The following is a 26,691-nucleotide window of genomic DNA, read 5'->3' as shown; positions in this document are numbered from 1 at the left end:
CAGTTCAATTAGTAAGAGGGTACTGATGAGGTAACTCATACAGTGTTTTCCCTCAGAAACTCATCATAGAATTGTAGAGTTGGAAGGGACCACAAGGATTATCCACTCCAATTTTTCATTAAGGCTAATTAAACAACCCATAAGAGGTCCAGCGTCTTCTTAAAATCCTTCAAAACTGGAGCTTCCGAGATGTTATGGCCAGTGAGATGTCTCTGCAGACACACATAGCGATGGAATTTCCAGCTAGGACTCTTTTCTGGCTTACAGAAAATTTATCTGGAAGAAGGAGAAATCAGGGGGTATCCATTTGTGCTCTGGAAGAGCTTTTCCTCATAACAAAAGTAGGAATTTTTTTTTTCTGACTGCTATACTGTGATCTCTGGATGATATAAAAATACAAAATATAAACTATAACTATTATAATAAAAAGCCTCTCAAAACGACAATAAAATAATTAAAAAGATGGGGAAGGGCTTCAGGTTGCTAACCAGCCCCATGGCTGTGTGTTTCTCTGAGATGGCAGAATCAGGTCTTCAGACAGTTTTGGAAGGCCAGGAGAGCGTGACACCTTTTTTTAAAGGACATTTTACTGGCAAAAACTTCAATTTTCTTTAATCATTGTATGATCTAATTGCCTGCAATCTAAGAGAGATATTCCAAACAGGGAAGATTAAAAAATCATGATGAATATCTTCTTTTTGAAATTACGAAGAGGGGAAAATAAATTATTTTAAAGGACTTAGAAAGTTGACAAGTTTATGGTATTAGAAAGTTTCAAATGGCAAAAAATAGTGATTTTTTAAAAAATAGAATATTTTTTTTACAAAAGTGTCTTTGAAAACAGTAAACTTAATTAGACTAACAGACCAGACCTCATGGGAAAGGTTGATCACACACACACACACACACACACACACACAGAGTATATATATATATATATATATATATATATATATATATATATATATATATATATATATATATATATATATATATACACACACACACACATACATCAGATTGCTTGCAGCAGTTAAAAAGGAAATGGGAGAAGGCTCTGCAGAAAAAAAGATCTGAAAGAAGTAGTTAAGAGAATTGAAGAATCTTTAGAAGAGAATGGAAGAATCTGGCTGCAAATTTAAAACAAGTTATTGTTAAAGTATAAGTTTTTGCATGTAAGACAGAAATTATAAACAGAGAAATGGAGAAAGACTTGGGACAATTTGGCATTATTAAAACTTAGAGAAAGAGAATTTGGTTTAAGATATAGACCAATTCCAACAGACCACGCAGGGGATATTACAGAAAAAAATAAGTGTCTGGTGTAAGTTATGGATTGGGAGAAAGATGATATTGCTACAGAGATTAATACAATCTCAAGGGCCAATACACATTTTGAAAAATTAAGGAATGTCCTTGTACATTTTGTCAAGAAGAAGAGATTAAGTTCTATAACAACTTTTTAATATCTGATTGAGGATTGATAAAATCCTTCAATCAATAACCTCCATTGATAGCTGGTTCTGCTGTTGTACAAATTCTGCTGTTGTACTGTTAGAAGGAGATGTACTTGGGCAAGTTATGATAACTAAACGTAACTAAGAGAGCCAATAGACAATTGGCATCTTAGCCCACAGAAGGAAATGTTTCAGAAGAGATTCAACCTAGTTTTCTAGAGAGTAAAAGAAAAGTAGGGGAGAAATACCTTTAGTCTTGCAGGATTCTATTAATATAACCTTACCATAAAGACAGAGCTATTATTCTTGCTTATGTTTCATGTCTGCATTACCACTACTTACAATAAATAAGACAGCTGAACAGAAATGTTTTAAAATTGTTCATTAACATACTGTATTGAAGCATACAAAAGATACGATGACCAAATATTTAATATGGGTTAAAAGTACAATAGCAGCAATACTATTATTAAACTACATTAGTTTTAAATTATAAAAACTACAGAAAATGAAAATAATGGAACAATGATTTGGGGCACAATTCATCTTACACAAATTGAGGGCATTTTTTATTGGAACCCTTTCCCTCTTTGAAAGAATAAAATGGCTAACCAATGATGGGAAATGTTAATCTACCACTGTTTATTTCAAAGAGGGTTAATGAAAGTCATACGAATCAGTAAACAATCCTACAATACTGTCTTTATTCTTACTTTAAAAGTCAGTTCCTGTTTCTATCAACATCTTCATTAAAGAGCCTTCAAGGAAGAACGTCAGTGGAGTTTTGCAGTGCAGGCTCAGCTTTTGATCCATTTTATACATTTAATACTTGGACCTGCTGCAGCTTTTACTAGAGGTGCATTATGTTTAATAGGCATCTTTTATTTATACTGATGTTATTTTTCCTCCACAACCACAAATAGGTGCTGGGTGAAATAATTGCATGCCATATAATGTAAAAATAGTCTTTAAAAAGCCCAAACAATGCATGTGAGTAAACTGTACAGAATTATTTGTTCAAACAATTTATACGTGGGTAGGGGAAAGGATGAACTTCACATGATCTGGGTGACTTATTCCAGAATTCAAAAACTGAAGCAGGCAATGAAAGTAACGAATACATTAGAATTCAACGCAGTGCAAACGGTCAGATCTGAAAGAATCCATGGAAAAACATTTTTCTCAGGAATTCGCCAGACTGTTTTTCATAGGTCCCCTCACGTAGGACAGAGAACTGCAAAACAAAGTTACATATGACTGTCATTAAATTGATACGCTTTGTAGAATGTATTAATAAACTTTCCAGAATCAAAGTTGCAATAATTATTATCTTATTAAATAGGATTCCCAGCCCTTACCACATAAACAAAACTGATAAATGCATAAAGATATATACATAATATGTACACACACACTACTGCCATTTTTTTTTTTACAGAAATGAGCTATATAGTAGATCATGTCTTGGTCACTGGGTTAAATTTTTAAATTTAAGATAAGCTGACCAGCTTTAGTCCACAATTTTCAGAATCTGTGGAGAGAGCTTTGAGATATAACATTTCAAAAAATTTAGGGACAACTGTATTTGCTTGCCCGGGATATTGAATGCAGAGAGGATCAAGACATGTCCTTTATATACTCCTTTATCACATCTATAAGGCACAAACCTCGGAGCAATGCAGCTTTCAAACCAATGCTAGCACAATATAAAACAAATGAAGAAATCAGGTTTAAAATGTCATAACCCAAAATTACAAAGGTGTCCTTGTTATGGGGAACAATATTTCATCATTAATTTAAATTTTAAATAAGTGTCTTAATAGTGCATAATAATCGTGATTTGTAGTGCTAGTTTAATTATCTAAAAGCAAAACATATAATCAGAAAGCATTTACATTTTCTCTGATAACACATACTCTCAAGAGTTTATCCATCTAGAAATTGTCTACCAAAGTTTGCTTTAATCCTGAAAGATGGTTACTCACATTTATTTAATGACCAATGCGAGGCAATCATCTGTATGTCTAACATTTTCATGATGGTGCAGTGGTTAGAATGCAATATTGCAGACTAATTCTGCTGACTGCCAGCAGTTCGACTCTCACCAGCTCAAGGTTGACTCAGCCTTCCATCCTTTCAAGGTCGATAAAATGAGGAGCCAGATTGTTGGGAGCAATATGCTGACTCTGTAAACTGCTTAGAGAGAGCTATAAAGCACTGTGAAGCAGTATATAGGTCTAAGTGCTATTGCATTAAAAAGGACAGGGGATGCTTTTTGTATAATCTATCTTTCTTATCATCTAAACTTCCAAAGAGCACTTTAGAACATGGAAATTGGCCTGAAGAGATAGAGACATTATAGAGATCATAGACAAGAAAGATCAGCATAACCATTCTGAAGAAACAGATTCACTCTGAAGTAGCTTCCAAAATAACATCACTGATTTTGTTCGTGACTATAACACCACAGAAGTTATATTTATAGAAGGCTACAAACATGCAACACGCAATAATGGCTAAACTCACCTTTCAAAATGTAGTCTGTTAATAAGCTTGGCACTTTCTCACTGTCTTCTTTCATGGCATGAAGAACTATAAAATATGAGGGTGGGGTCAATGGAAGAAGTAGAATTCATTGCCTTTCAATAAAATATGCAAATAGAAAAAACTAACAAATGAAGGTGAATGTACATGTCCTAGGATAATGTTGCAGGATCCTATCTGGGTCAGTCATCAGAGTTTTTGTTTTCCAAGCTTTCAAACTCATGCTGGAGCCATCTTCAGGAAACTTTTCTCTAGCCAGGTTAGAGAGAAGTTCCCTGAAGCTGGGCTCTAGCATGAGTCCAAAAGCTCTGAAGACAAAATCTGTGATCCCAGTGACCGACCCAGATTGGATCCTGCAAAAAACTAAGATGGAAGTTATTCTGCAGATCCTTTTCTCATCATTTATTAAAGGGAGAAAGATATAAAAATACTGCGTAGGCATAGCTCTGTTATGGATTCAGATTTGTTTAAAAGATGGGTTATTCCTATGAACCCTATTCCTACGAATCCCATGAACTCAAACTATTCCTATAGTAACAAGAACTTTCTATTTTTGGTAGGATGTGATGATCTGGGAATTAAAACAATGTATCAATGTTTTTCCCAACAAACAGTTCTGGAAAAAGTGAAACAGGAAAAAAAAGTTGTTTTTCCTCACTGATCTAGAACTAGTGTCGTCACAGAGTGCTAAACAACTACACAAATTGTGAAGGAAGGCAGTATAAAAAATAGAAGAGACAACTGCTTTTCTTTTTTCGCCTTTTTCCATTCCTCTTGCTGACGAGAGCAGTAGTGATTTTCTCCTAGCGTTTCAAGTCTCCATTTTCTCATTCTCCCCACCCACCCCATTTGACTCCCCAGACCTTACAGTAAAGCGTGGCACGACAAAACTGCGCTCGACTAAAGCGCGCCCGATTAAACCGCGTCGCTGACATCATCAACAGGGCGACAACAGCGAGCGCGGAGAAAGAAGGGCGCTTTAAATAGCGCTTTGAAAGCAAGCCGATTCAAGTTAAGGTAAGGGTTAGGTTTAGGGTTAGGTTAAGGGTTAGGGTTAGGTTAAGGGTTAGGATTAGGTTTAGGGTTAGGTTTAGGGTTAGGTTTAGGGTTACGTTAAGGGTTAGGTTTAGGGTTAGGTTTAGGAGGGTTAGGTTTAAGGGTTAATTTTAGGTTTAGCGTTTACAGTGTGCTTTTTTCTCTGTGCTGTTGTTGCGCTGTGATGATGTCAGCTACACGGTTTCGTCGAGCGCCCTTTAGTCGAACGCGGTTTTGTGGTGGAATCGCAGTAAAGGGAACCTGGAAAATTTAGTGAACTTTTCTTGTATGTTTAATTTTTTAGATCATTACTACAGATACTCCTTGACTTACGACGATACATTTAGTGACTGTTCAAAGTTACAACAGCCCTGAAAAAAGTGATGACCATTTTTCACAATTATGGCCATTGCAGCATCCCCATGGTCACATGATCAAAATTCAGATGCTTGGCAACTGGTTCATATTTATGATGGTTGCAGTGTCCTGGACCAATTGATCATCTTTTGTGACCTTCTGACAAGCAAAGTGACCAGGAAAGTCAGAGTCACTTAACAACGGTGTTACTAATATACAGTAAATTACACTGCATACAGTAAAATGCAGTGATTCACTTAACAAATTTGGCAAGAAAAGTCATAAAATGGGGCAAAACTGACTTAACAAATTTCTCACAACAATATGCATTTTGGGCTCAATTGTAGTTGTAAGTCAAAAGACTACCTGTCTATTTAACCAAAAGAAAGAAGAGCTATTGACAGGGCAAAACCAACAGCCACAGCTTCTGTCTTACTGAGGAAGAATGAAGAAATAATTTTGTATCTAAAAGCTCACTGTATAACAGACTGAAATAATTTATAATCGTTTTGAAAAGAGCACATTCCAAATCAGTAATTATGAACGTGCATAAATGTCATGCAAAATCTATTTACTCTTTGGAATTGAAATAATATCCAGGTTTGAACAGTTTTAGGGCGCTAAAATAAGTGGTTTGAGCACTGTCCTCCAACAGCATTAGCAGAAAAAGAGTCAGGTAGTCTGTCCCTGAGCAACCAACAGATCAAATTTCAGCTAGTCAGTGGATAACAATAGTGTTAGTTCCTCGAGCCGTATCATTTTAAAAACTTAATTCACAACAAAGAGGCATTTTCAGGCTTATTCTCTTCTAGTTAGTGCCTCAGCACTCTTGTTAAGCAGTTAATTGTACAAGGCAAACAAAGCTGATTTTACTGGAAGAGATAAACAAATATAGTCTTCCAAAAAAGTCAAGACATAGGAATGATGGATAATTGTAGGATATCTGAGAAGAGTAGGCAAACATAAGACTGCTGGCCAATTCCAAATATTTCAGAGCAAAGTGGATTTCTCTGGCTAATTTAGAACAGAACCACTGGGATGACCCTCAAGAGTAATCTTCAACTGAAGAAACTCTGGAAAATCAGCTGTTTTTTTCTCAGCATCAAAACACTCAATGGAAATTTATTTCTCTAACAAATCCTATGTATGTGCTTACTTTTTGTTAATGTTTGAAGGTCTTCAACTGATGGAGGTCCATTTTTCTTTTCATAAGGAATAACAGTTGTCAGATACTGTCAAACAAAAGTTATGATTACTATAAAATATTTTCCTAATTAACTTTAGTTGTTAGTTCTTGCATGTAACTATGCTTTGCAAAGTGCAATTTATGTGAAATTCAACTCTATTGTATGTCATCTAAGAAAAAGCGAAACACAGTGAATTCAACTAAAAGATGTCCCAGCAAGTAACAACACAGTAAGTGTCCCTATGACAAAACTGATAATTTAAAAAAAATGTGCCTATATATTACATACAATTTTTTCTGAGCTTCTAAATTACACATTCTTTTCCTTATTTTGCTGCACTTATGTGAAGAATACTTATGTTCTGCCATATGGAAATAAATTTTTACATTAGATATTTTGTACAGCCAAAATATAAATGAATTTTTTTTTAAAGTATGGTACCACAGCAGGAGATTCCATAAAAGGAGGTTTAATATACTCTAGACAAGAACAATGCACTATAATTATTAGCAAAGAATAAACAATATACATGCCAGGACTGTGAAACCATGTGTGTCAATTCAGGTCGTAAACTTTTGAAGCCACAACCAGACCATCTTTGGTCACTCCCTTGCAATGATAAGAAGCTTTATATTCTGACTTCACAACTCCCTCATGGTGAAACTCTGATAATGGACCATGCAAGATAGCCAATTTATGCTCAGAAGTGGGTGCACGCAGGAGCAACAGTAGAATCCCATATAGTGAGCTTAGTTGTTATTTCTTGCACTGATTTATAAACACGTATGTGATTCCTTGAAATTATACTGTATCTGCTTTTGCTGGTATAGAATTAAATGCCATTTACTTTAAAATTTTATTTTGTACAATATTTTGTGTCCAGCTCTTTGAAATTTTTCTTACATGTCTACGGTATTATGGATAAAAACACTCAATTTAGAGCAAATTATATCGCCAACTTTAAATAAACATTCATATTGGAAAACCTCAAGTAATGTGTCCTTTCCAAAGCTTAATTCTTCATAATTAAATAATTAAAAATTTGCATTTGCTCCTTTTGGTAAAATCTTAGGGCCATTCTATAGTCCTCATTCAGCAACAGATTTCAATTCAAAGAAGCTATTCTTGTTCTAAGATTGAAGGACAATACTGTATAGCTGTGATGGGGAACCTATGGCACATGTGCCGGAAGTGGCTTGCAGAGCCATCTCTCCGAGCATGTGAGCTGTCGCCCATTGCTCTTCCAGGTTCTGGCGTGCCAGCCAGCTGGTCTTTACGTGTGCAGAAGCACCGGAAACCAGAAAAGAAGCCACCTGGTGCATATCCGCGTGCCGGGAAAATGATCTTCTGGTTTCTGGTGCACGCAATCATACTGGCCAGCTGTTCTTTGCATGCACATCCACAACAAAAACCGGAAGACCAGGTGGCTGGTATGCATGTGCACATAAAAAACTGGAAATCATCTACCTGGTGGCGCATGTGCACTGCTCTTCTGGTTTCTGTCACACGCATGCGCTCCTATTTCAGCACTCGCTGTCAAAAAGGTTCCCTAACACTGCTGTATAGGATTACTATTTCTAAAACTATTTATAGGCAAGATACAGACATTCAGTAATACAAATTCAATATTTTTCAAAAAATAGGGTATTTATTTCAAAATGAAGGGCATTTCCAGGGTCTGGATTTCTTGTGTGTGGTTTATTTCTTAGGAATTATATTCTTGCATTGAGTAGTAATGAGGTACCATACTATTGTATTACACTGATAGCATAATCCAAAAACAGGATCAGGAAAAGCAGTTTTATACTAACATGAAATTACTATACTTAATTTATCCCACAGAAATACAAACAAATCAAATCAATAACACAACATTATGCACGATTATCAGACTCATTTGTGTTTGAAGTCCCTTCCTGAAGCTGGATATCTTACTCTGATAGGTTCATGTTTTACACTAAGGGCAAAATGCATCTGGACACTCTTTAATAGATAAGAAACTATTAAGTTAGCACGAATAATACAGTCAAGATTGTAATTGGTATAATACATGTATCTTCAGATTACATACTTTATGTACTGTTGAAGGCTTAAAAAGCCCTCATTTATACACCACTTTCAAATTGTTATACAAATATTCTCAAATTCAGATGCAGAGATACATGCATAAGGCTTAACATGAACTGAAGAATGATTTCTCAAGGGCCCATTTAAATGAGATGTTAGCATAGTCACTGTACCATTTATAATAGGCTATAGTGGACAGGCTGGTAACATACAAGGTGGAACATGAATCTTCAGACTTATCCTTCAAGTTCCATGGGAACCGTCTGGATTTAGTAGATCACAGGCTATTCTAAGTCTCAGACATTCCTTAAGATTTAACAATTCCAAGTTGCCCAGCATCTGTGCTATCTAGAAGGAAGACAAGGTAGATCCTATGTATAAAGGATGCTTGGTGCTTTCTGACCTTGTTTACTTGCTAGTTTCATTATCCAAACTAGGTAACATCATCAGTGCTAGTCTTGCACCGATCTAAATCTAGATCTGATCTTAATTTATCAGAGATTGGCACTGATGATGGTTCCTAGTTTGAGTAATGAAACATCTGCAAGAAAACAACCACGTTCATAGAGCACTAAGACCCCGTCACTTCACCCTGAGCTACAAATAATCTCTTTTATTGAGATTGAGATCCTATGTATCTCACCAATTGCCCAAGATTTAAAAAGCAATACTGTAGTAAGAACAGCCTTTTTATGCTAAGAGACTAAAGTTTAATTCAGCATGCAGCTGCAAGACAGACAGACTAGGGACACATAATCTATTCTCTAGTTCTGAATAACACAGGCAAGTATCCCCTCCCTCCCCTTTTCAATCTCTCTTACAGCCTATGTAAATCACTGGCACGACTGAAAGATAGCATCATTTTCAATTATATTTAGTGCAATGTAATGTTCCCTTCCTTTCAATCTCTAAGCTTCCATGCTCATGCTACTTCATTCTCATGGCTGGTACATTTTTAGAAACAAAACAAGATATTTTGGTTTATAAAGCAATAAATTCAGGTGATAGCACCGAATTTTTTTGTCTCCAGTTCTTTTGTGCCATCTTCTTTTTCTCTCTGTTTTAGTTCCTCCAGCCTCTTCCCCAAACCTCTCTAATATGTCACTGTTCTACACTGGAAAAATTGAGAGATTTGCTATGAAAACAAATAATAATAAATACTTCATTTTTGAAAAAAAAAATACTACTGGGAAGAAAAAAGAAAAAAAACCGAGTGGCTTCCCTTGTGCTACATTTAGATTCCAGTTTTGAAAACAGAGAGTTTTCTATTGAGGACTATCAGGGTAAGGGAGCAAGCCTTAATTTTTAGGAAATGGTCCATAGAGCACTTAGCTTATGGCAAGCAATGTTACCTATCCAGGCACTTCTTTTCTTTAGTTCTATAGGAGAGGCAAGGTACAGCTTCTGCTTCCTTGAAAGAATAGGGAAGATACTCTTATGGTCTAGAACGCATTACATAATTGGTTAAATAGCTCCTTTTTAATTTCTATGGACGGCTATAATTCTATCAATAACTTTTATATAACTTCAGATCCTGATGAGTCAAACCCGTACTATCTTTATTATTTACGTATGAGTTCCATGTAAATGCAAATGCAGAATCTATATTTATTGTTCAAGTTTTAGAAATAGTGAATAGCTGAAAAATTATTTTTCTCTCAAAGAACTGTATGAGAAATTCCAAAGTTATCTGTAATCTTGAATACCCACATGAAAACCAATCAAAACCATGTACATATAAAACATATATTAACAGTGTCAATTTGTGCAAAGTTTTATCAATATTCTTTACAGTATATATATCTGCTCAACGGTACATCATACACTAGCAAATCACTTGTAACATTTTATTTAATTTGTGTAATGAAATAATTTATGGTAAAATATGTTTTTCGTATTTCATATCAGCATCCATGCTCCACAAATAAGCAATGCTTTTGTTTTACTGGGTTTGCTTTGGGTTCTTCTACACTCATCAGATAAAAGTTTAAGCAAAACAGATGGGAATGGAAAGAATCAGGAAAAAGAATGATCTGGAACCATGAAATTTGTGTTCTGTCCTAATCATAAAAAAGAATGTTGGAGGAATTGCAGACATTCAAATAAGACTTTTTCTGTCTTTGTGTTGAGTTGAGGCATAAAATAAAGGATTCTGCCCTTTATTGCACATAGTACTTTCATGAATGAAGGGCAATATACATGTCCCAGGATAATGTTGCAGGATCCAGTCTGGGTCAGTCACTGAGATCTGGACTTGGTGATGCACCCAATTTGTATCCTGCAACATACTACATGGATATGTATATTCCATAAGCTTCTGGAACACACATATTCTTCATACAAAATGTCGAGGATTTTTACTTCTTGAAACTTAAAAATAGCAAAATAGATTTTACCGTTTTGGAAGATATGAGGCATGTTTACTGATCATTTTTCTTTTCCTAGACTGAAACTTTAAAACTGACATAATCTTTCATTACTGCTTTCTTAGACAGGTATTTAACTCCAAGTATGTATTATGCTGTTGCCTGCGTTTTATTTTGAAAAATTAAAATAAACCCTGAGGGGAAAATTTTCATCTACTCTATTCCCCCCCCTCCCCCATGCATATCAAGGCTTGTCTGCTTCTTTAACTACGAAGGAAAGAAAACCTTTGTAAATAGCTCTTAGCTTTAAGGCAGGGAAGATGCGAGAAAGCATAGAAATGTATTTCCTCCCTTTCTGAGAACACCTGAAGTCTGAAACTGCCAACTTTTAAGACAGGAATGTATACAGAGACAGAAAAGACAGCACAGGGAAAACAAAGTCAGAGGGTAGCCCAGCACCTGTTTTTCTCCACCCGCGTTTCCAAACGTTTGTCGAAAGCCATTCTGAATGACATTTGAGATTCCTTCCATACTGAAGCGCTATAAGGAGTGAGAACGTAACAGAAAAGGGGGAAAAAAGAGAAATGTAAAGGTATTAGTTAGGTTTTTGGGGGGATGCCAGCAAGGTAAATGTTAGAAATGAAATATAGCTGTAGCTTAATGAGAAAAGCACTGACTTTTAAATATTTTGCTCATTAGGGATTTAGGAATGGAGCCAGCCAAATATCATATATAGAGAACTAGGATAAGATTGTTTTAGCATTGACGATCTTTGGGCTGATGCTTATTATCTCAAATAATATATTTAAATATATATGAAATGACACACATAGAACATGCTAAAGCATATTGCCTTGTAAGCTTTTTGCTCCTTGCCCAATCCCATTAAACATTGCAAGCACAGATAAATAATTCAATGTCTTATTGGTATTAAAAATGGCATTTCCTTGCTCCTCATGGCTGAAAGTGGGAAATATAGAACAATACCAATAAACGACACAACATATTCTGAGCAGGGAACTCAATTTTAGTTGATATTCCTTTTGAAATAAATCTAGATCTATAGATTGTAGAATCTGTCAATATTTCATTCTTTAACTAGACATTATTCCAACATGAGATAGCCGGTAGGATCTTTCTACACTAGCCTTGTTTGGATAAACTAAGAAAAAAATCCTATTTCTTCTATACCTAGAAATCCTGACAGAAAAACAACCGCTACTCATGGCAACTGACTGTATTCTCAAGTTTCTCCTACACAAACAAGAAAATTCTACAACCTGGAAATCACACTGCAGTTCTGAAATGAACAAGTGTCTGATACAAGAAATGGATGTTTATGTTGTGAGCTACATTCAGTTTCTATACACAAAACAAATCCAATTAATTCTTTCATTCTTTGCAGTTATCTTCAGTGTGGGGATCTCAGGTTTTAATGGTAGAAATGTGAAAAATATTATCTGCTATGCACAAGATAACCTACATACAAATTAGTGGTATGTTATTTGATGCCCACAGAAGAATAGCGGAGAACAAATCGTTTGCTGCCAATAGCCTTATATTTTTAATGAATGGTGGGATCATTGAAGGCAAACTCTAATCATTACTGAAAGCTAATATTAATGCATTCTCTTGCTACCTCCTGATCCTAAAGTGCAAGACATCAATGACAGATTACAACAAACAGACATTGTGTGACAAACTATGTGACAATGACATGGAAAAGATTATGCTCAGTTTCATCCATAGACATTGCATACTGTGGGGATATGTTCCTCTTTGAGTATCTGCAAACATCTCACCGAGCTTTAAAGATTCATTCACTTTATATGTTCATATTCCTCTGATATAGATATTAAACAACCAAACTTTTCTCAGAATAAACTCTTACTCGATGCAACTGTTTTAATGTTATAATTTATAAATTTCCTTTTAAAATAGCCTTATTGTGTCAAATCCTTCAAAAGATATTGAAGAAACTGCTTATAACTCTCTAAGATAAGGATATCCAAGGTGTCAAGGAAAATCTATGTTGAAAAAAGATATACATCTCAGTTCTGGAGCAATTTTTATAGCCGAGACTATTATACAGATTGTTCACTTTTATACTTCTGTAGAGATAGTATCTGAACGTTAAGGCATTCAGCTGATACATTCCTCTAGAAGAGAATGATTTCCCCCCCCCCCCCGTTACAATGTCTCCTCCTCCTGACACCCAATCCTTTACCTTGCAGGCACCAGGCAAAGCATTTTTATATTTTCCTTGATATTTAAATTATTCTTATGGTCAATTTTTAAATTACATTTACATTCTCTAGTTGTTTTACTATGCGGCTTAGCTTGTATTTATAGTCTTTATATGTGTTTAAAACTGTGCTTTATTGATTATTTTCATTTCTACTCTAAATTACCAGATGGTATCCTCAATAAAAGACAAGGTAGAAATAAAATTGTACAAAGCTTTAAAGCTCTGCAGAATAAATAGTATTTTCAGTTGACCTTAGTATAATAGAAGATAATTAATCCATTTATTATCTAGGGTCAGTTGATAACTCATTGGACCTCCTAATTACTTTGGCAAATAAAAGGTTAAATTATAGTTCACATCACATTATTTCTAAGTAACATAAATTACAGCAGAAAAATGGCTGTTAAAAAGAATTTGCAACATACATGCCTGGCTTAGTTGTCTCTCAAACGATATACTTTTTACAATATACTGGTGTTATTTTTCCTCTTCCTTATTTACAAGAAGTATGATTTGTATTAAACCTTTTATAGAATTCTGCTTTGTAGTGAATGTCTTTTCAGAGGGAATCTGCTAAGAGACTTGGGTAGCCACAATTTCCACCCAGTGTCTGCTGCTCTAGTGATAATGTGTTTGCTCACAGTTTTTAATGAAATCAGCATATAGTTTTTTTCTGGTTTGCAAAATATCCTAACATCAAAAAGCCTTGTGTGGATGAAAAAGTTCTTGTGGATTTTGGGAAGTGCTCTAGTGCCGATGATTTTAGGAAGAACTATTCAGGCACTTTAGCGTATGCGTAATAGCATCAGCAGATTATATTGTCTAAGGTAGATGGAGAAGACAAAACAGGGAGGTTACACACAAAGGTGATGAAACGAAGTTAACGAGAGGAATAATGTGGAAATTTCAAATAGCCTGTGGATAGAAATTTTTTTATATTTGTGCATCAACAATTACTTAAACATATTGACCAAATTCTACATCCGTGGCAGCCCTGCTGAAAAATACTAATTTCAATAGCAGATGTTAAGCAAACTTAAAGTAGGTATTAACATTTCAAACTCTTTCCGGATTTCCCCCTCATTCTGTAACAATTACCCAAAGAAGTAAAAGACCACTTGAACAAATTTGGTTGGACAGAATAAGAAATGTAATCCTGATCATCTGAGAAAGTAGTAGTTGTTCTTCAGTCTTGTAAAACTTCAGCAGCCAGTGATGATCAGAAAAAAATAGAATATTATGAATATTTCTATGCCTATTGAAGTATATGCCTATCGTTTACCAAAAGAATATAATGGAATAGAGTTGGAGGGGACCTTGGAGGTTTTCTAGTCAAATCCCCTGCTTAGGCAGGAAACCCAACACCACTTCAGACATCTTCTTAAAAACTTCCAGTGTTGGAGCATTCACAACTTCTGGAGGCAAGTTGTTCCACTGATTAATTGTTCCAACTGTCAGAAAATTTCTTAGTTCTAAGTTGCTTTTGTCCTTGATTAGTTTCCATCCATTGCTTCTTGTCCTGCCCTCAGGTGCTTTGGAGAATAGCTTCACTTACTCTTTTTTGTGGCAACCCGAGATATTGGAACACTGCTATCATGTCTCCCCTAGTCCTTCTTTTTATTAAACTAGACATACCTAGTTCCTGCAACTGTTCTTCATGTTTTAGCTTCCAGTCCCCTAATCATCTTTGTTGCTGTTCTCTGCACTATTTCTAGAGTCTCCACATCTTTTTTAGAAGAGGAGATGTTATTGTTGTTATTAAGGCTGCTTATTATTATTCATTTGAACTGTTAGTAAGAATAACTGGGCAAAAATTAGAGATCATATTATACAAAATTAAAATGTGAACAATGTTTCAAGAGAAGCACAATGCAAAGCTCTTACTGTTCCAGGCAGATGGCTTTTTTCTTGTTTTCCATTCTGAGGAGTGCCGTTTTTTAACTTTTTCTTCTTCTTCGCCATTTCTTTTTGTTCTCGTTGCTTGTTTTGTACTTCAATCAGGACAGATATGAAGCTGTTTTTTACTTCCTTCTCAAACTCTAATTCATCCCGTAGGGCTAATTGTTGCACTAATTCCTCAGAATAGTCCTTAATGGCTGCCTCAATCTCTTCTAAGAGATCATTTAACTCAGACACAGACAGTTTTTGCACCCCTGTTTTCAAAACAGCAGAAAACATGATGTTATCTTTAAAACAGTAGACTGCAATTATACTCTAATTCCAACAATACTTTCCCTAAAAAACATATTCTGTCCAATATGTACTTAGGTTAAAAACTGCTCCATTATTTATATATATATATATATATATATATAAACACAACATGAATAAATGTGATGATACCTCCCGCCTACCAGACATCTGGAAACCAGCCCTAGTCAACAAACAAGCCCCACCCACCACCCAGGTTGTTACAACACAAAAGAACAACTGACACACAGCCAGCACCTCAGCCACACAGGATAATACGAAACAGCCGACCAATCTACAAACATCAACTCCATCTACCGATCAGGATGCAATTGCACAGCCAATCAACCCACTTACAGCAACAAAGCCAGCACTCCACCCCCCACCAAGATTTATAGAAAGACGGCAGCTCTGACCACGCTTTACTTGCACAAGCCGAAAACACCAGCCTGAAGATGGCGAGTGGGACCTAAATGTTTTTAATTCAGTTTAGCATGTACAAAGTTGCAGCTCACAGCTTCCAGGTTTTTTAAATCTCAGGGAAGATTAGTTTAGATTGTTTTCCTCAATGATTTAAATTAGTATTTCTCATTGTAAAGATGTGTGGACTTCATCTCCCAAAATACCCCAGCCAGCTAAGAATTCTGGGAGTTGAAATCCACATGTCTTAACGTTGCCCCGTTTGAGAAATACTGGTTTAAATCATTCATATTCACAACTGCAAACTCTCTCTCTTATTGACATCAGACGCACCATCAAATTACAGACATATATGCAAAAATGAAGGCCAATTTGTGTGTCCCAGAATAAAGTTGAAAGATCCAATCTGAGTCAGTCACCAGGACCAGAGGTGTATTCTTCTGAGCTTTCAGACATGTGCTTTCATTCCATGATGACCATGGAATGTTACTCTAGCATAGTCTAGAGCATGGGTGTCAAACTCATGTCATCACAGGGGTGTCATGTGACATATTGGGACTTCCCCCCCTTTGCTAAACGGGCATGAGCATGGCCAGTGTGTGACGCATCCGGCCCATGGGCCAGGAGTTTGAAAGTCCTAATCTAGAGAGAGAAGTTCCCTGAAGATGGGCTCCAGCAAAGTTGAAATTTTGGAAGACTAAACCTCTGGTTCTGATGACCAACCCAGATTGGATCCCATAGACATATATAACTGCAAACTAGTATTATTGTTTATAGCTGAAAGCTATAAACACCCCTATACCCGCTTAGAAATAGCTTAGGGTTATAGTACCAAGTCAATATAAACATATAAAATCATTTAACAACATAAATAATATCAAGAAAGGAATGTAGATTGGTAGTTTATCTGGAGAATTGAAGCAAATATAGTTTTCTCAATAGCTAGACAATAGCTTGAAAATACAAACTATATAAATAGACAATAGCTTGAAAATACAATTGTATTTTCAATAAGATAGGGGTGGGGAGGGAGCATAGCCAGCTTGATGTAACTTGTGTCAGGGATGCCTATGGAGGCCCCAGTGCTTGCCAGCGAAAACAGGCACCCAAACTCCGTTTCGGCTGTGCCAGCCTCCTATAATCTTTTGTCAGCAGCCCATGCGAGCTGGCAGAGGCACCACAGGCCGGTCCCTCATTGTTTCCAGGCCGTCTCTGTGTGCAAGATCTAAGCACCCTGTGGACCGGATTTGTCCCCTGGGCCTTGAGTTTGACACCCTGCTATAAAAGAACAGTAGCATATCCTTTAAATGTAAGATAGTTTTTAAGACAAACATCAAACAGAATATACAAGTAAACATCACTTACTTTCTTCATAATTGTGATTTGTACTAGATCTTTTAAGTGTTTGAATTTCTTGAGACAACATGGATAGATGGTCTGTCTGGCTTGGTGTTTCATCATCATCTGGATCGGGAGATTCCTGCATCATTTCCTCTATTTCTTCAATTACCTTCCACACACATAGAGAAAGTTACACAGAGAGAAAAACAAAATTATATTATTTATTTATTTTTATAAAGACTACTTAATAATAACTTTTACTCACTAAAAGACTTTTCAGGTATAAGTATAAACAGTTTAATAATACAGGGATGATTTTCAAAAATAGAGAAATATCTGTTATTATAATCCCTTGTATCAGATGGGATTGGGGCGACTAAATGAAGCTTGAACGTTTACTAGCCAGATGCCCTTTCTGATGTCTACATAAAGTTCACAGGAGACAATTACTCATTGCGCCCAGAGAGAGGGAAATATTTGCCGATATCTAGGATCGAACTTACAATCTTCTTATTGTGAGGTCAGCGCTCCATCTCTAGGCCACTGTGCTACTCCAAGTTAATTATGATTTATATATAAATAATTGCTTATAAATAATTAACCATGGAAAACCCACTCCTGTCTTTGGAACAATATAGTCATACATCAATACCATATTATTCCGTTAAGTCAATCCTTATACTTTCATAGACACAATTATACATTTCCAAGGGATTTACAAATCAAGTTGGAAAAATGATAAAATCCATAAACACTTTGTCTCAGAAAACATCAGTTAAAAACTAAAACAATCCACTGTTACTCTGAAAGGAAGCAAAACAAAGGCCTGTCAGAAAAGCCATGTTTTAATTATTGTCTGAAAAATTAACAAAGCAAGGACTAATTGGATTATGAAAAACGAGCATAATGTTGAGAAGCAAAGTGAATAGCATTTTAATCCAGCAATTGTACATGGATTTGGGTAACAAATGCTACCAATTTGAATAGAAAGCATGTTTCTACATTATCCACCTCTAACCGATCTGGCAGACTTTCTGAAGTCTGTAATACAGTATAGGATGCAGCACAGCTTCTCATTCCCTTGCATGGCTATCATTTTAAGGTCTGATCTGAGTTGTTGGATTCTTGGATAAAATAATTTTCAAGGGATGTTCAATGACTGAAAGATTGATATGGAAGGACTATTAAAGTAATCTAATCAGAGAAGTTAAATAATGCTGCACAGATAACATGAAAGGAAACTGAAACTGTTGCTAAAACACAGCCATGCATTTATGAGCTAGTGCAATACAAATATCTTCCACCAGTGCAATAGTGAATGGATAGCTGGTGAACACAATTGTTATATTTCCCTACCATTCTGATATTCCTTTTCACTGATTGCTTCAAGAAAAAAGAAAAACAAAACAGTAGCATTGTAGAAGTCATCTGTATTACACACACACACACACACACACACACACATTTCGTAGGAGCTTCATCATATACCAGTATGTTCCCTCGTGGAATTCAATATACTGGTTGATACCTTTCAAATCCTATATAGCTTGGAACCAAAGGTATCTAAGAGAGTGCCTCTTCTAAATAGATCCTCTCCCAAAGAGATTTACTGGCAGTGCAGTAAATTGCAGTATTGCAGGCAATATTTTGATCCTAACAGGACTCAAGGTTGACTCAACCTTCCATCCTTCTGAGGTCGGTAAAATGAGGACTCAGATTGTTGAGGGCAATATGCAAATAATACTTCTACATTGTAAACCACCCAGAGAGTGCTGTAAAGCGTTATGGGGTAGTACATAAGTCTAAGTGCTATTGCTATCAACTGAATTGGATGGTTAAGGGCCTGGGAAAGTCCCCACCAACCATAAGAAGTGATGAACCCCCACTGTTCTCTGGGCAGGATTCTCTCCAATGGAACAACTGGACTCCTAAGGCAAAGATGATTCCTATTCTCGTGGCTTTCTACAACCGGGTTAAAACTTAGCTCTTTCAGAAAAGCTTGGGGGATTGACTGTGGAATCATTGGTGCCAGTGTAGTGTTGTTAGTATTATGACTTTTCATGTATCTGAAGAGTCTGATAAGATTGAGGTGTAGATAAATCCCGTAAATAAAAGCAAAATAAAGCATTCATAAAAGAACTATGTATTCATAGCTTTTGTACAGAGCGGTTGACATCCTGTGAGTTAAATGGCATTTCAAAACCCCTTCCCCTAATGTGTGCTAAAATCTAAAAATTCACAGCTATGTAAACATTTGAGCTCTAGTAAAAACAATAAAATATTTAATAGGCATTTGGGAGATGGAGAAGATGCCTGCTTAATTTGAATGTTCATTAAATCTAAATTTGCACCATTTGTATCAATTTGTTCATGATTTGTGGAATTAACATAACTGGTAAATTGCATTGTTTGCAGTAAAATCTGTTTAATGAACAAATCCTATAGTCCAGTGATAGCGAACTTATGACACGCGTGCCACAGGTGGCACGTGGAGCCATTTGTCAGGGCACGCGAGGCGCTGCCCTGTCAGCTGGCCAACGCGCATGTGCTGCTGGCCAACTGAGTTCACCCTTTTTTAAAGTCATTTTTCGCCCGCCCCAGGCTCCAGAGGCTTTATAGGAGCCTGAAGAAGGTAAAAAGACCCCCCCCCCGAGGCTCTCCAGAGGCTTCATGAGCTTCCATGAAGCCTCCAGAGCACAAAAAAATGGCCCTATGGCCAATCTGAAAGTTTGGGAATGGACTTCCGGTTTGCTCAGATCGTCGTTTTGACTGCTCCGGAGGCTTCAGGGAAGCCTCCTGAAGCCTTAGGAGCGCTTAAAACGAGGGCATCCGGGGTGGGGGAGGCTCTTTTTGCCCTCCCCAGGCTCCTATAAAGCCTCTGGAGCCTGGGGAGGGCGAAAAAAGCATGCAAAAAGTGCGGGGGGAGTGCCTCTAGTGCGTGCATGTGCACTGGAGGAAGGTGTCGTGCATTGCATTATGGGTGTGGCATGCCCGCACATGACCCCCCTGCGCTCCCTCCACTTATGGCACGTGAGCCAAAAAAGGTTCGCCATCGCTGCTACACTCCATTGAATGGGTGTTATATCCTCACAAAAAATGCCTTTTATATCTGAAGCTGACTACACATGGTTCATCCTACACAGAGCTGACTAAAGTCACACAAATAAAGATGATTTTAGACTTAAATTACCATACTAACCAGTCTATCTGATTATTGAATCATGTTTTGCCAGGCTGGGCTATTTTTTGGGGGTAGACCAACTTTATTTTCCTACTGCCATTCATAAAATATTGGAAAACTACTTTGAATATTGTAACTTTTATCAAATGTGGAAATATTTTCCACAGTTGAAGTGGGGGGGGGGGGCTAGCACTTGCTATCAAATGCTTTTCAGCAGGTGAGCCTGCAATATACCCACCTACTTATACGCATGTACTTCATCCATTTTCTCTCTGTCATACATAGCTAAGAGTAACAGGAGAGAAACAAGGGTTTAAACTACACCCCCACTAACTCAGCGTCTTTAAAAAAAAATCTAAATGGTTGTTTCTCTAGTAAAATGAAAAAAAAAGGTGGTTTTTTTCTTGCTCATCCCACCGAATTATAAGAAAAAGTAGGTGGATCTCCCAGGGACATTGGTGGGCCACAGAGAGGACTAGCAGAAGGCAAAGGCAATTTGCAGCTCTCCCATATAAGTTCTAATTTAAGAATGAAACAGTACATCTCTTCTGCATTTAAAATATGGATTATTCTATATTAGGCCATGCCTTTATTAGGATGTTTCTAAGCATTTGCAACATATCTGAAAGATGAAATGTTTAATGCTAAATTGCACATATTTATTTTTGAACTTTACCTGTTCGGCTGTGAAAAGAGGTTCTTCACTGATGCAGGAGACAATAATAGAATGCATGTCTAGCTGGTCTCTCAACTCTTCATCATCTGACAAGTCAAGGTTCAAATTATCATTAACCTGTATGAAAATACAGAATAAAACAGGTTATTAAAAAGAGAGATAAATCCACCAAATATCATAACACTTAATAATATAATAGTGTATGGTATCTATAAAAATCCTTAAGAATTCAAAATATTGACATCCTAAAATTATTATCACCATTATTATATTCCTTATATATGTGGTGCTCAACCTATACATCAAAATTCAGTTCAAACATACGAACAATATTCTGCAATTCAGGTTGATTAATTCAGATGAACTGAATAAATAGATACTGTCTCGCCAGTTCACATATCACATTTATTCCTGAAAGGATCAATTAATACAATCCATTCTGTGACTTGATATCCTAAAACAAACCATTGACCTTGGACTCTATTTTGGCTACAGAGGAGACGTAAACCTATATTTAAACATACAGTGAGGTGCCAAGCCACTGTCAAATTTATTCTTCAAAATAAATAAGATACATAATCAAAATTGTTAAATCAGTGTAGCATAATAAGGTGCTAGATTAAAGTCAAGCAATTTGAGGCTTGAATTTTCCCTTAGGCATGGAAGCCAGCTGGGCCCCCTAATCAATGTCAAGCTTTGTGACAGGCCAGCCAATAAACACATTATGCATTGATAGGTTGTAGGGGTAGATTTTCAGTAAAGGAAATGTCTATTATTTCTTAACAATTTTGCTTTTAGAAACCTTAAAACTTTTCCATGGATTTCTCAATACAGTTCTAGGGATCAGCATGTAGGTCTATTCAACCCAGCTGAACTTAGTTGATTCCAAAACGCTTAACATAGCTAGACCTGGTTCGAAGTCACCAGGAAATCTCAGGGTTGTAAACTGCAGCAACAAATAATAATATAAAAACTATCCCATGGAGAACTACTTCTGGAGAACTACTTCTGCCCCACTGCTGAGAAAGTGTCATGTGCTTATCAGTTTAGTCCCAAGCTCTTGACTTTTACTCAAGGGAATTTTTGCATTAAGAACTTTTCAGGGCAATCTGAAAAAGTTTAAATGCTTCTATTTTTTTGCCCTATACCAGCTAAGAAGGTATAATACTGTATATTGAATATATTTTAAATGAAACAGAGGGCTGCTCTTATTCTTATATCAGTTACTATTACTGGCTACTTGATTTCTGGCTTAAACAACAGTATTATACATGATTAGAGTTGTTAATGTATCAATGAAATGTGCAAGAATGCAAATGTAAGAATTAGCATTCAAATGGTAATTCTTGCATTTTTTATAATTAATGTATCTTATTGGACATTGGGGCATGTGTTAGATAAATTTTGAGGAAGAAAACACATGCTGCCAACAGAAACAGAAAGCTAATAATGGTATAGCAAAGGAGGTTTTAATTAAATTGACGGTTTATGTAATATTTGATGTCTAGGACACAGATTTAAATGACAAAAGGAACATTTTTCAGATTGTTCTGGCAATACTTACTCCCTTTTCAGAAAGATTCAGGGTTGGCAAGTGCAGAGTTCTGGTGTAGGATGATTTCCAATCGACTGGCATTACATTACCATAATTATCTGTCAGAGCATTCCAAATCCTGGAAGGAAAAAAAATTCAATCCTTACAGTATACAGAAACTAAGGTTCTAAAGTGAGTAAAGCTTCTGCTTTTAAAAGTGTACCATATTAATTCCAAAGTAAAGTATGTCAATATTCATAGCCTCAGCCATGAATGGGCAATCACCCACCACAAAAATATCCGTCATTGGATTTGATCTTTGCCTTTAGAGCTCTCTCATTAGATTTGAGTCATTCAATTTTGCATTAAGAAGAAGTGAATGCATGCAATGTTATGATTTGGCTAAAGACCCTCATGGGTTGTCTTATCAGGGATGCCAAACTAGTGGCCCACAGGCTGGATGCGTCCAGCACAAAGCACGCCCACCCCAACTCTGCAAATGGGAAAACCATTGCAAAACATCTCTTGATGGCAACATGATGAGTTTGACACCTGTGTCTTATACCAACTTGCCAAAGAATGAAATTGTTAAACTATATAAGTATCTGTTTAGCAATAAATATAATAGAAAAACATTTTCTCTCTTAAGTGCTCATAAAAGCAGAACACAGATTATAACACACAAGAAATCACAGCTGCCAGTACTTTAGCTACTGTTGACCTTCATCTGCATTCAAGTTCTTCCCATTTATTGTAATTATTTCAAGCTTGCCATGAAGAAAAAAATCTTAGTATAGTTTGTCCTTATTTTGGCTTGATGTATTAAATAAGGGTTTTCAGATGTTTCCATTATCAAGCCATAGCTTGCTTTTTAATTCCTGATATGGGACAAAGAAGCCATAGCAAGCCTAAGTTCTGAGGTCAGGTGAACCTTGGAAGAAGCTTCTGCAGTTTCTTAGCTGCTCCACCTGGTATGGGGAGCAATGACTTGAGTGTTTACTCATTCATTCACTATAAGCCAAACTTATAGTGCTCTTTATGCTATGATGTGCAAATATTAATATACCCTTTGAATAATATGGATATTATTCACATTAGCATAATTTATTAAGTGGATAATAAACTGTTTCCACCATCTCTCAATCAGATCTATACCTTGGGTATACAAGTGCTTTTGATGCAAGCTACACCCATACCAATGCTGATATTGGAACAGAGGTTGAAATCTAAAATGTTTCCAATTCCTAAATGAGTTAAACATCAATACACGTTAGAGTTATAAATCAGCAAAAACCCTAGCAGAAAAAGGAATATTTGAGACAATTTCTGAAATGTGCACTTTAGAAGGGTTCAATTATCTCTCTCAAAAGTTTCTTTTTGCTTTTTTTAGATTGGAACAGTTCAAGTTCTTAAAATAAAACATGAGGGTCTGCACAGAAAATGGGCCTTTGGGGACTCTGAGAAAGGGCCTACCCTTAAGTAGAAGATATAAAAGGATCAGATTCCATGTTAGGATTGGTTGCCTTCCACTAAATACCAGCGCCTAGTCCGTGAAATGCTTGCCTAACATACAGAGTTCAGCCTGGTTGTGCTGGAAAGTTTAAAGTCCAAGTCAAAGGAAGGTGAAACTATTTTGAAGCTTTCCTCCTTCGGCGCTTACCGGGCATTAGGTCCTCATAACCCCTGAGGGCTAGGAAAGAACACCACCCTATTAGACTGTGGGGGGTTGCTCTCCATTAGCAACGAATCCTATACTGAAGCTGCAATTCTCTTTTTCCTCCCTCACCCCAAACCCGGCGCCCCATTATTTTTTGCTTTTTTTAAACCAATTTTTAATTTTTTGTTTATTATATTCAAACATGGTAAATTTCAATTCCCTGTTCTTTAAAACAATGGCAGCTGCTCTGCTAAATAAAACAAGTACAATATAGAGACTTCTTTGAGAAAAAAAAATACTCATGCGATATTGCCCATTTAAATTTCTCTGCATTTTTCTTCTGGGAATTTGTTGGCCATGCAGCTATATAGAAAATAGTGTAGCATAGTCTTTATTGTCATTGCACAAAATAGATACAACGACATTGGTTTAAAATACTTCTGTTCTGTACAGATATTTATGGAGTGAGGCTGAGGGGGAGTCCCCCGACCAGGATAGATGGAGGGAAGAAAAGTGGGGAATCGGAATCCACCACCCCAAACCCAGCGCCCCATTTCTTATACATCCCTTTTCGCAAAGAGAACGCCCCAATCCCCGGATAAGTTTTCCACGACCGAAGGGAGAACCTCACTCTTTGCAAAGGGAGGAGGGGGGAGGAAGAGGAGGAGGGGGGAGGCTCCCTCCTCTTCTTCCTCCTCCACTTTCAACGAAGGAATCCGACCCGCCGCTTCACTCACTCATCTTCTTGCAAGGCGCTCCGCTCGCTGAGGGGCTGCGGCGGGAGAAGGGCTTCCGGGTCTAGGCAATGCTCGGCCAGCAGCCGGGCAGGTTGGAAGCACAGCGGGAGCTCGATCCCCAAATCGCCCCCGCCGTCCCAGGGGCCTCCTTCCACGGTCACCCCCGCCGCCGCCTCCGAGGGCTCCAGACAACCGCTCGCCTCCGACGAAGGCTGGAAGCCCGAGAAGTCCTGCCAGTCCCCGGCCGGGTCCCGCGGCGAGGGCGCCGTTGCCGTCGCCATCGCCGAGAAGAAGTCGAGAGGCCGCGGGGCCCGGCCAACGCGCGCCCCCGCCCCCTCGCTCGCTCGCTCCCTGAGCGGCCGCTGCGCGCTCCCGATCGCCGAGGCGGAAAAGCGAAGGGTGGGGCGGCGGCGGTGTGACTCACGGCGCCCCCTCCTTCGGAGCTCGGCCTGAATAGCCCTTTGACGCGGGATCTGGAGGTTTTTAGTATATTAATGTGAAAACCTCACACTACGTATCATTCCGTTGCCCGTTTGTTTGAAAGAGAAAGAGCCCATTGTGATGGGGTGGGGCGCGCGTTCATATCTTGATTAATTAATACTTATTAATCAATCTAAAGTCTTAATGCGTGTGGACTGCGGCAGATTGGGATATGACAAGATGTCCCCAAACTTGGCAACTTTAAGTCTTGTGGACTTCAACTCCCAGAATTCTCTATCCAGCTATGCTGGCTGGAGAATTCTGGGAGTTGAAGTCCACAAGTCTTAAAAGTTGCCAAGTTTGGGGACCTCTGGGATATGACATTGTGCTTATTTGTGCACAGTAACCTAAAACAAAATTTCTTGCTGAGCTCTCAAGGGATTTGACATAAGATGTCATTTTTAGGTTTTCTCTTGGACCACTTCCACGTGGACACAAGTGTTATTAGAAGTTCCCACCATCAAGAAAAAAAGAGAGAGATAAATATCTGAAATCAGGATAGATTAGTCCTTGTCTGAGGACAAAAGGGCGCAAATAGTGCATTCCAGTTGTCCGAGTTTCGAAACAAAGGAAGGCTGCTGCTAACAATGTCAGGAATTTCACAGCATTTAAAACATATGTACATCCTGTACACTCCCTTTTTAACAATCAGAATTAATTTTAATAAGCCTACATGCAGTGAGCATGTTCAGTAGAGAACAAAAAAAAAAGCTATGGGGGGGGGCGTGGACCCATGATTGGTTTGTTTTGAACTTAAATGCTAGGTAAGAGCAGATGGAAGAGAAAAGTTCATAATTGCAGTATGGGGAGGAAGGGTGAAGTTTGCATCCAAGCTGTCTTTTTCTGATTAGAACAATTTGAGACTGCAAGCCTATATTTATCTGTATGGGTAATATCCCACCGAAATCCGTGAAACCTTTCTCATTAAATAGTTACAAGATTGCTGATTTACACTTGTTGATTTCTCCCATAGCAGTGGAAAGCGGTGCTGGGTTGTGCCTGATGAAATTGGAAACTCCGAATTTAGCTGTTTATTTCTGTACAGGAAATGCTTTAGAATGTGACGTCACCAGACACATCGCTGGATATTCTATCATGCAACTTTCTGCAGAAGAGATATAGATAGGCAGAAGAGATATAGATAGGCAGAAGAGATATAATGAACTCTGGATAGTACGAATGGTGTCTGTATCTGTGTAGGTTTTCCTGAAAGG

General features: G+C 37.3%; 1 protein-coding gene across 2 annotated transcripts; it reads right to left on the bottom strand.

Moving 5' to 3' along the window:
• Positions 1 to 1,824: 1,824 nt before the first annotated feature.
• On the bottom strand, positions 1,825 to 25,366 carry FEZ2 (fasciculation and elongation protein zeta 2). 2 transcript variants are annotated; one of them, XM_032215620.1, is made up of 9 exons: positions 24,998 to 25,366; positions 22,634 to 22,742; positions 21,070 to 21,186; positions 17,237 to 17,381; positions 15,146 to 15,414; positions 11,473 to 11,553; positions 6,550 to 6,625; positions 3,984 to 4,049; positions 1,825 to 2,691 (listed from the first exon to the last, which is right to left on the bottom strand). In XM_032215620.1, the coding sequence occupies exons 1-9, from the start codon at positions 25,276 to 25,278 to the stop codon at positions 2,675 to 2,677; spliced, it is 1,161 nt and encodes a 386-aa protein (XP_032071511.1). In that variant the 5' UTR covers positions 25,279 to 25,366; the 3' UTR covers positions 1,825 to 2,674. The 2 variants fall into 2 exon arrangements, with proteins under 2 accessions (XP_032071511.1, XP_032071512.1); XM_032215621.1 differs by lacking the exon at positions 11,473 to 11,553 and having other exon boundaries at positions 2,140 to 2,691; positions 24,998 to 25,363.
• Positions 25,367 to 26,691: the final 1,325 nt, after the last annotated feature.

The sequence above is a fragment of the Thamnophis elegans genome, chromosome 4, assembly GCF_009769535.1.
Source record: "Thamnophis elegans isolate rThaEle1 chromosome 4, rThaEle1.pri, whole genome shotgun sequence".
In the NCBI taxonomy this organism is placed as follows: domain Eukaryota; kingdom Metazoa; phylum Chordata; class Lepidosauria; order Squamata; family Colubridae; genus Thamnophis; species Thamnophis elegans.
This window is presented reverse-complemented; position numbering and strand designations above follow the sequence as displayed.

Bases quoted from the DNA above. Each gene is read 5' to 3' on its own strand.
- FEZ2 (XM_032215620.1), bottom strand. From the start codon at position 25,278: ATGGCGACGGCAACGGCGCCCTCGCCGCGGGACCCGGCCGGGGACTGG. The intron at 17,382-21,069 runs GTAAAGTTCAAA...TGTGTGTGGAAG, and splicing joins CTCTTTTCACAGCCGAACAG to GTAATTGAAGAAATAGAGGA. The intron at 6,626-11,472 runs GTGCTGGGCTAC...TTTGTTTGACAG, and splicing joins ACGCGGGTGGAGAAAAACAG to TATCTGACAACTGTTATTCC.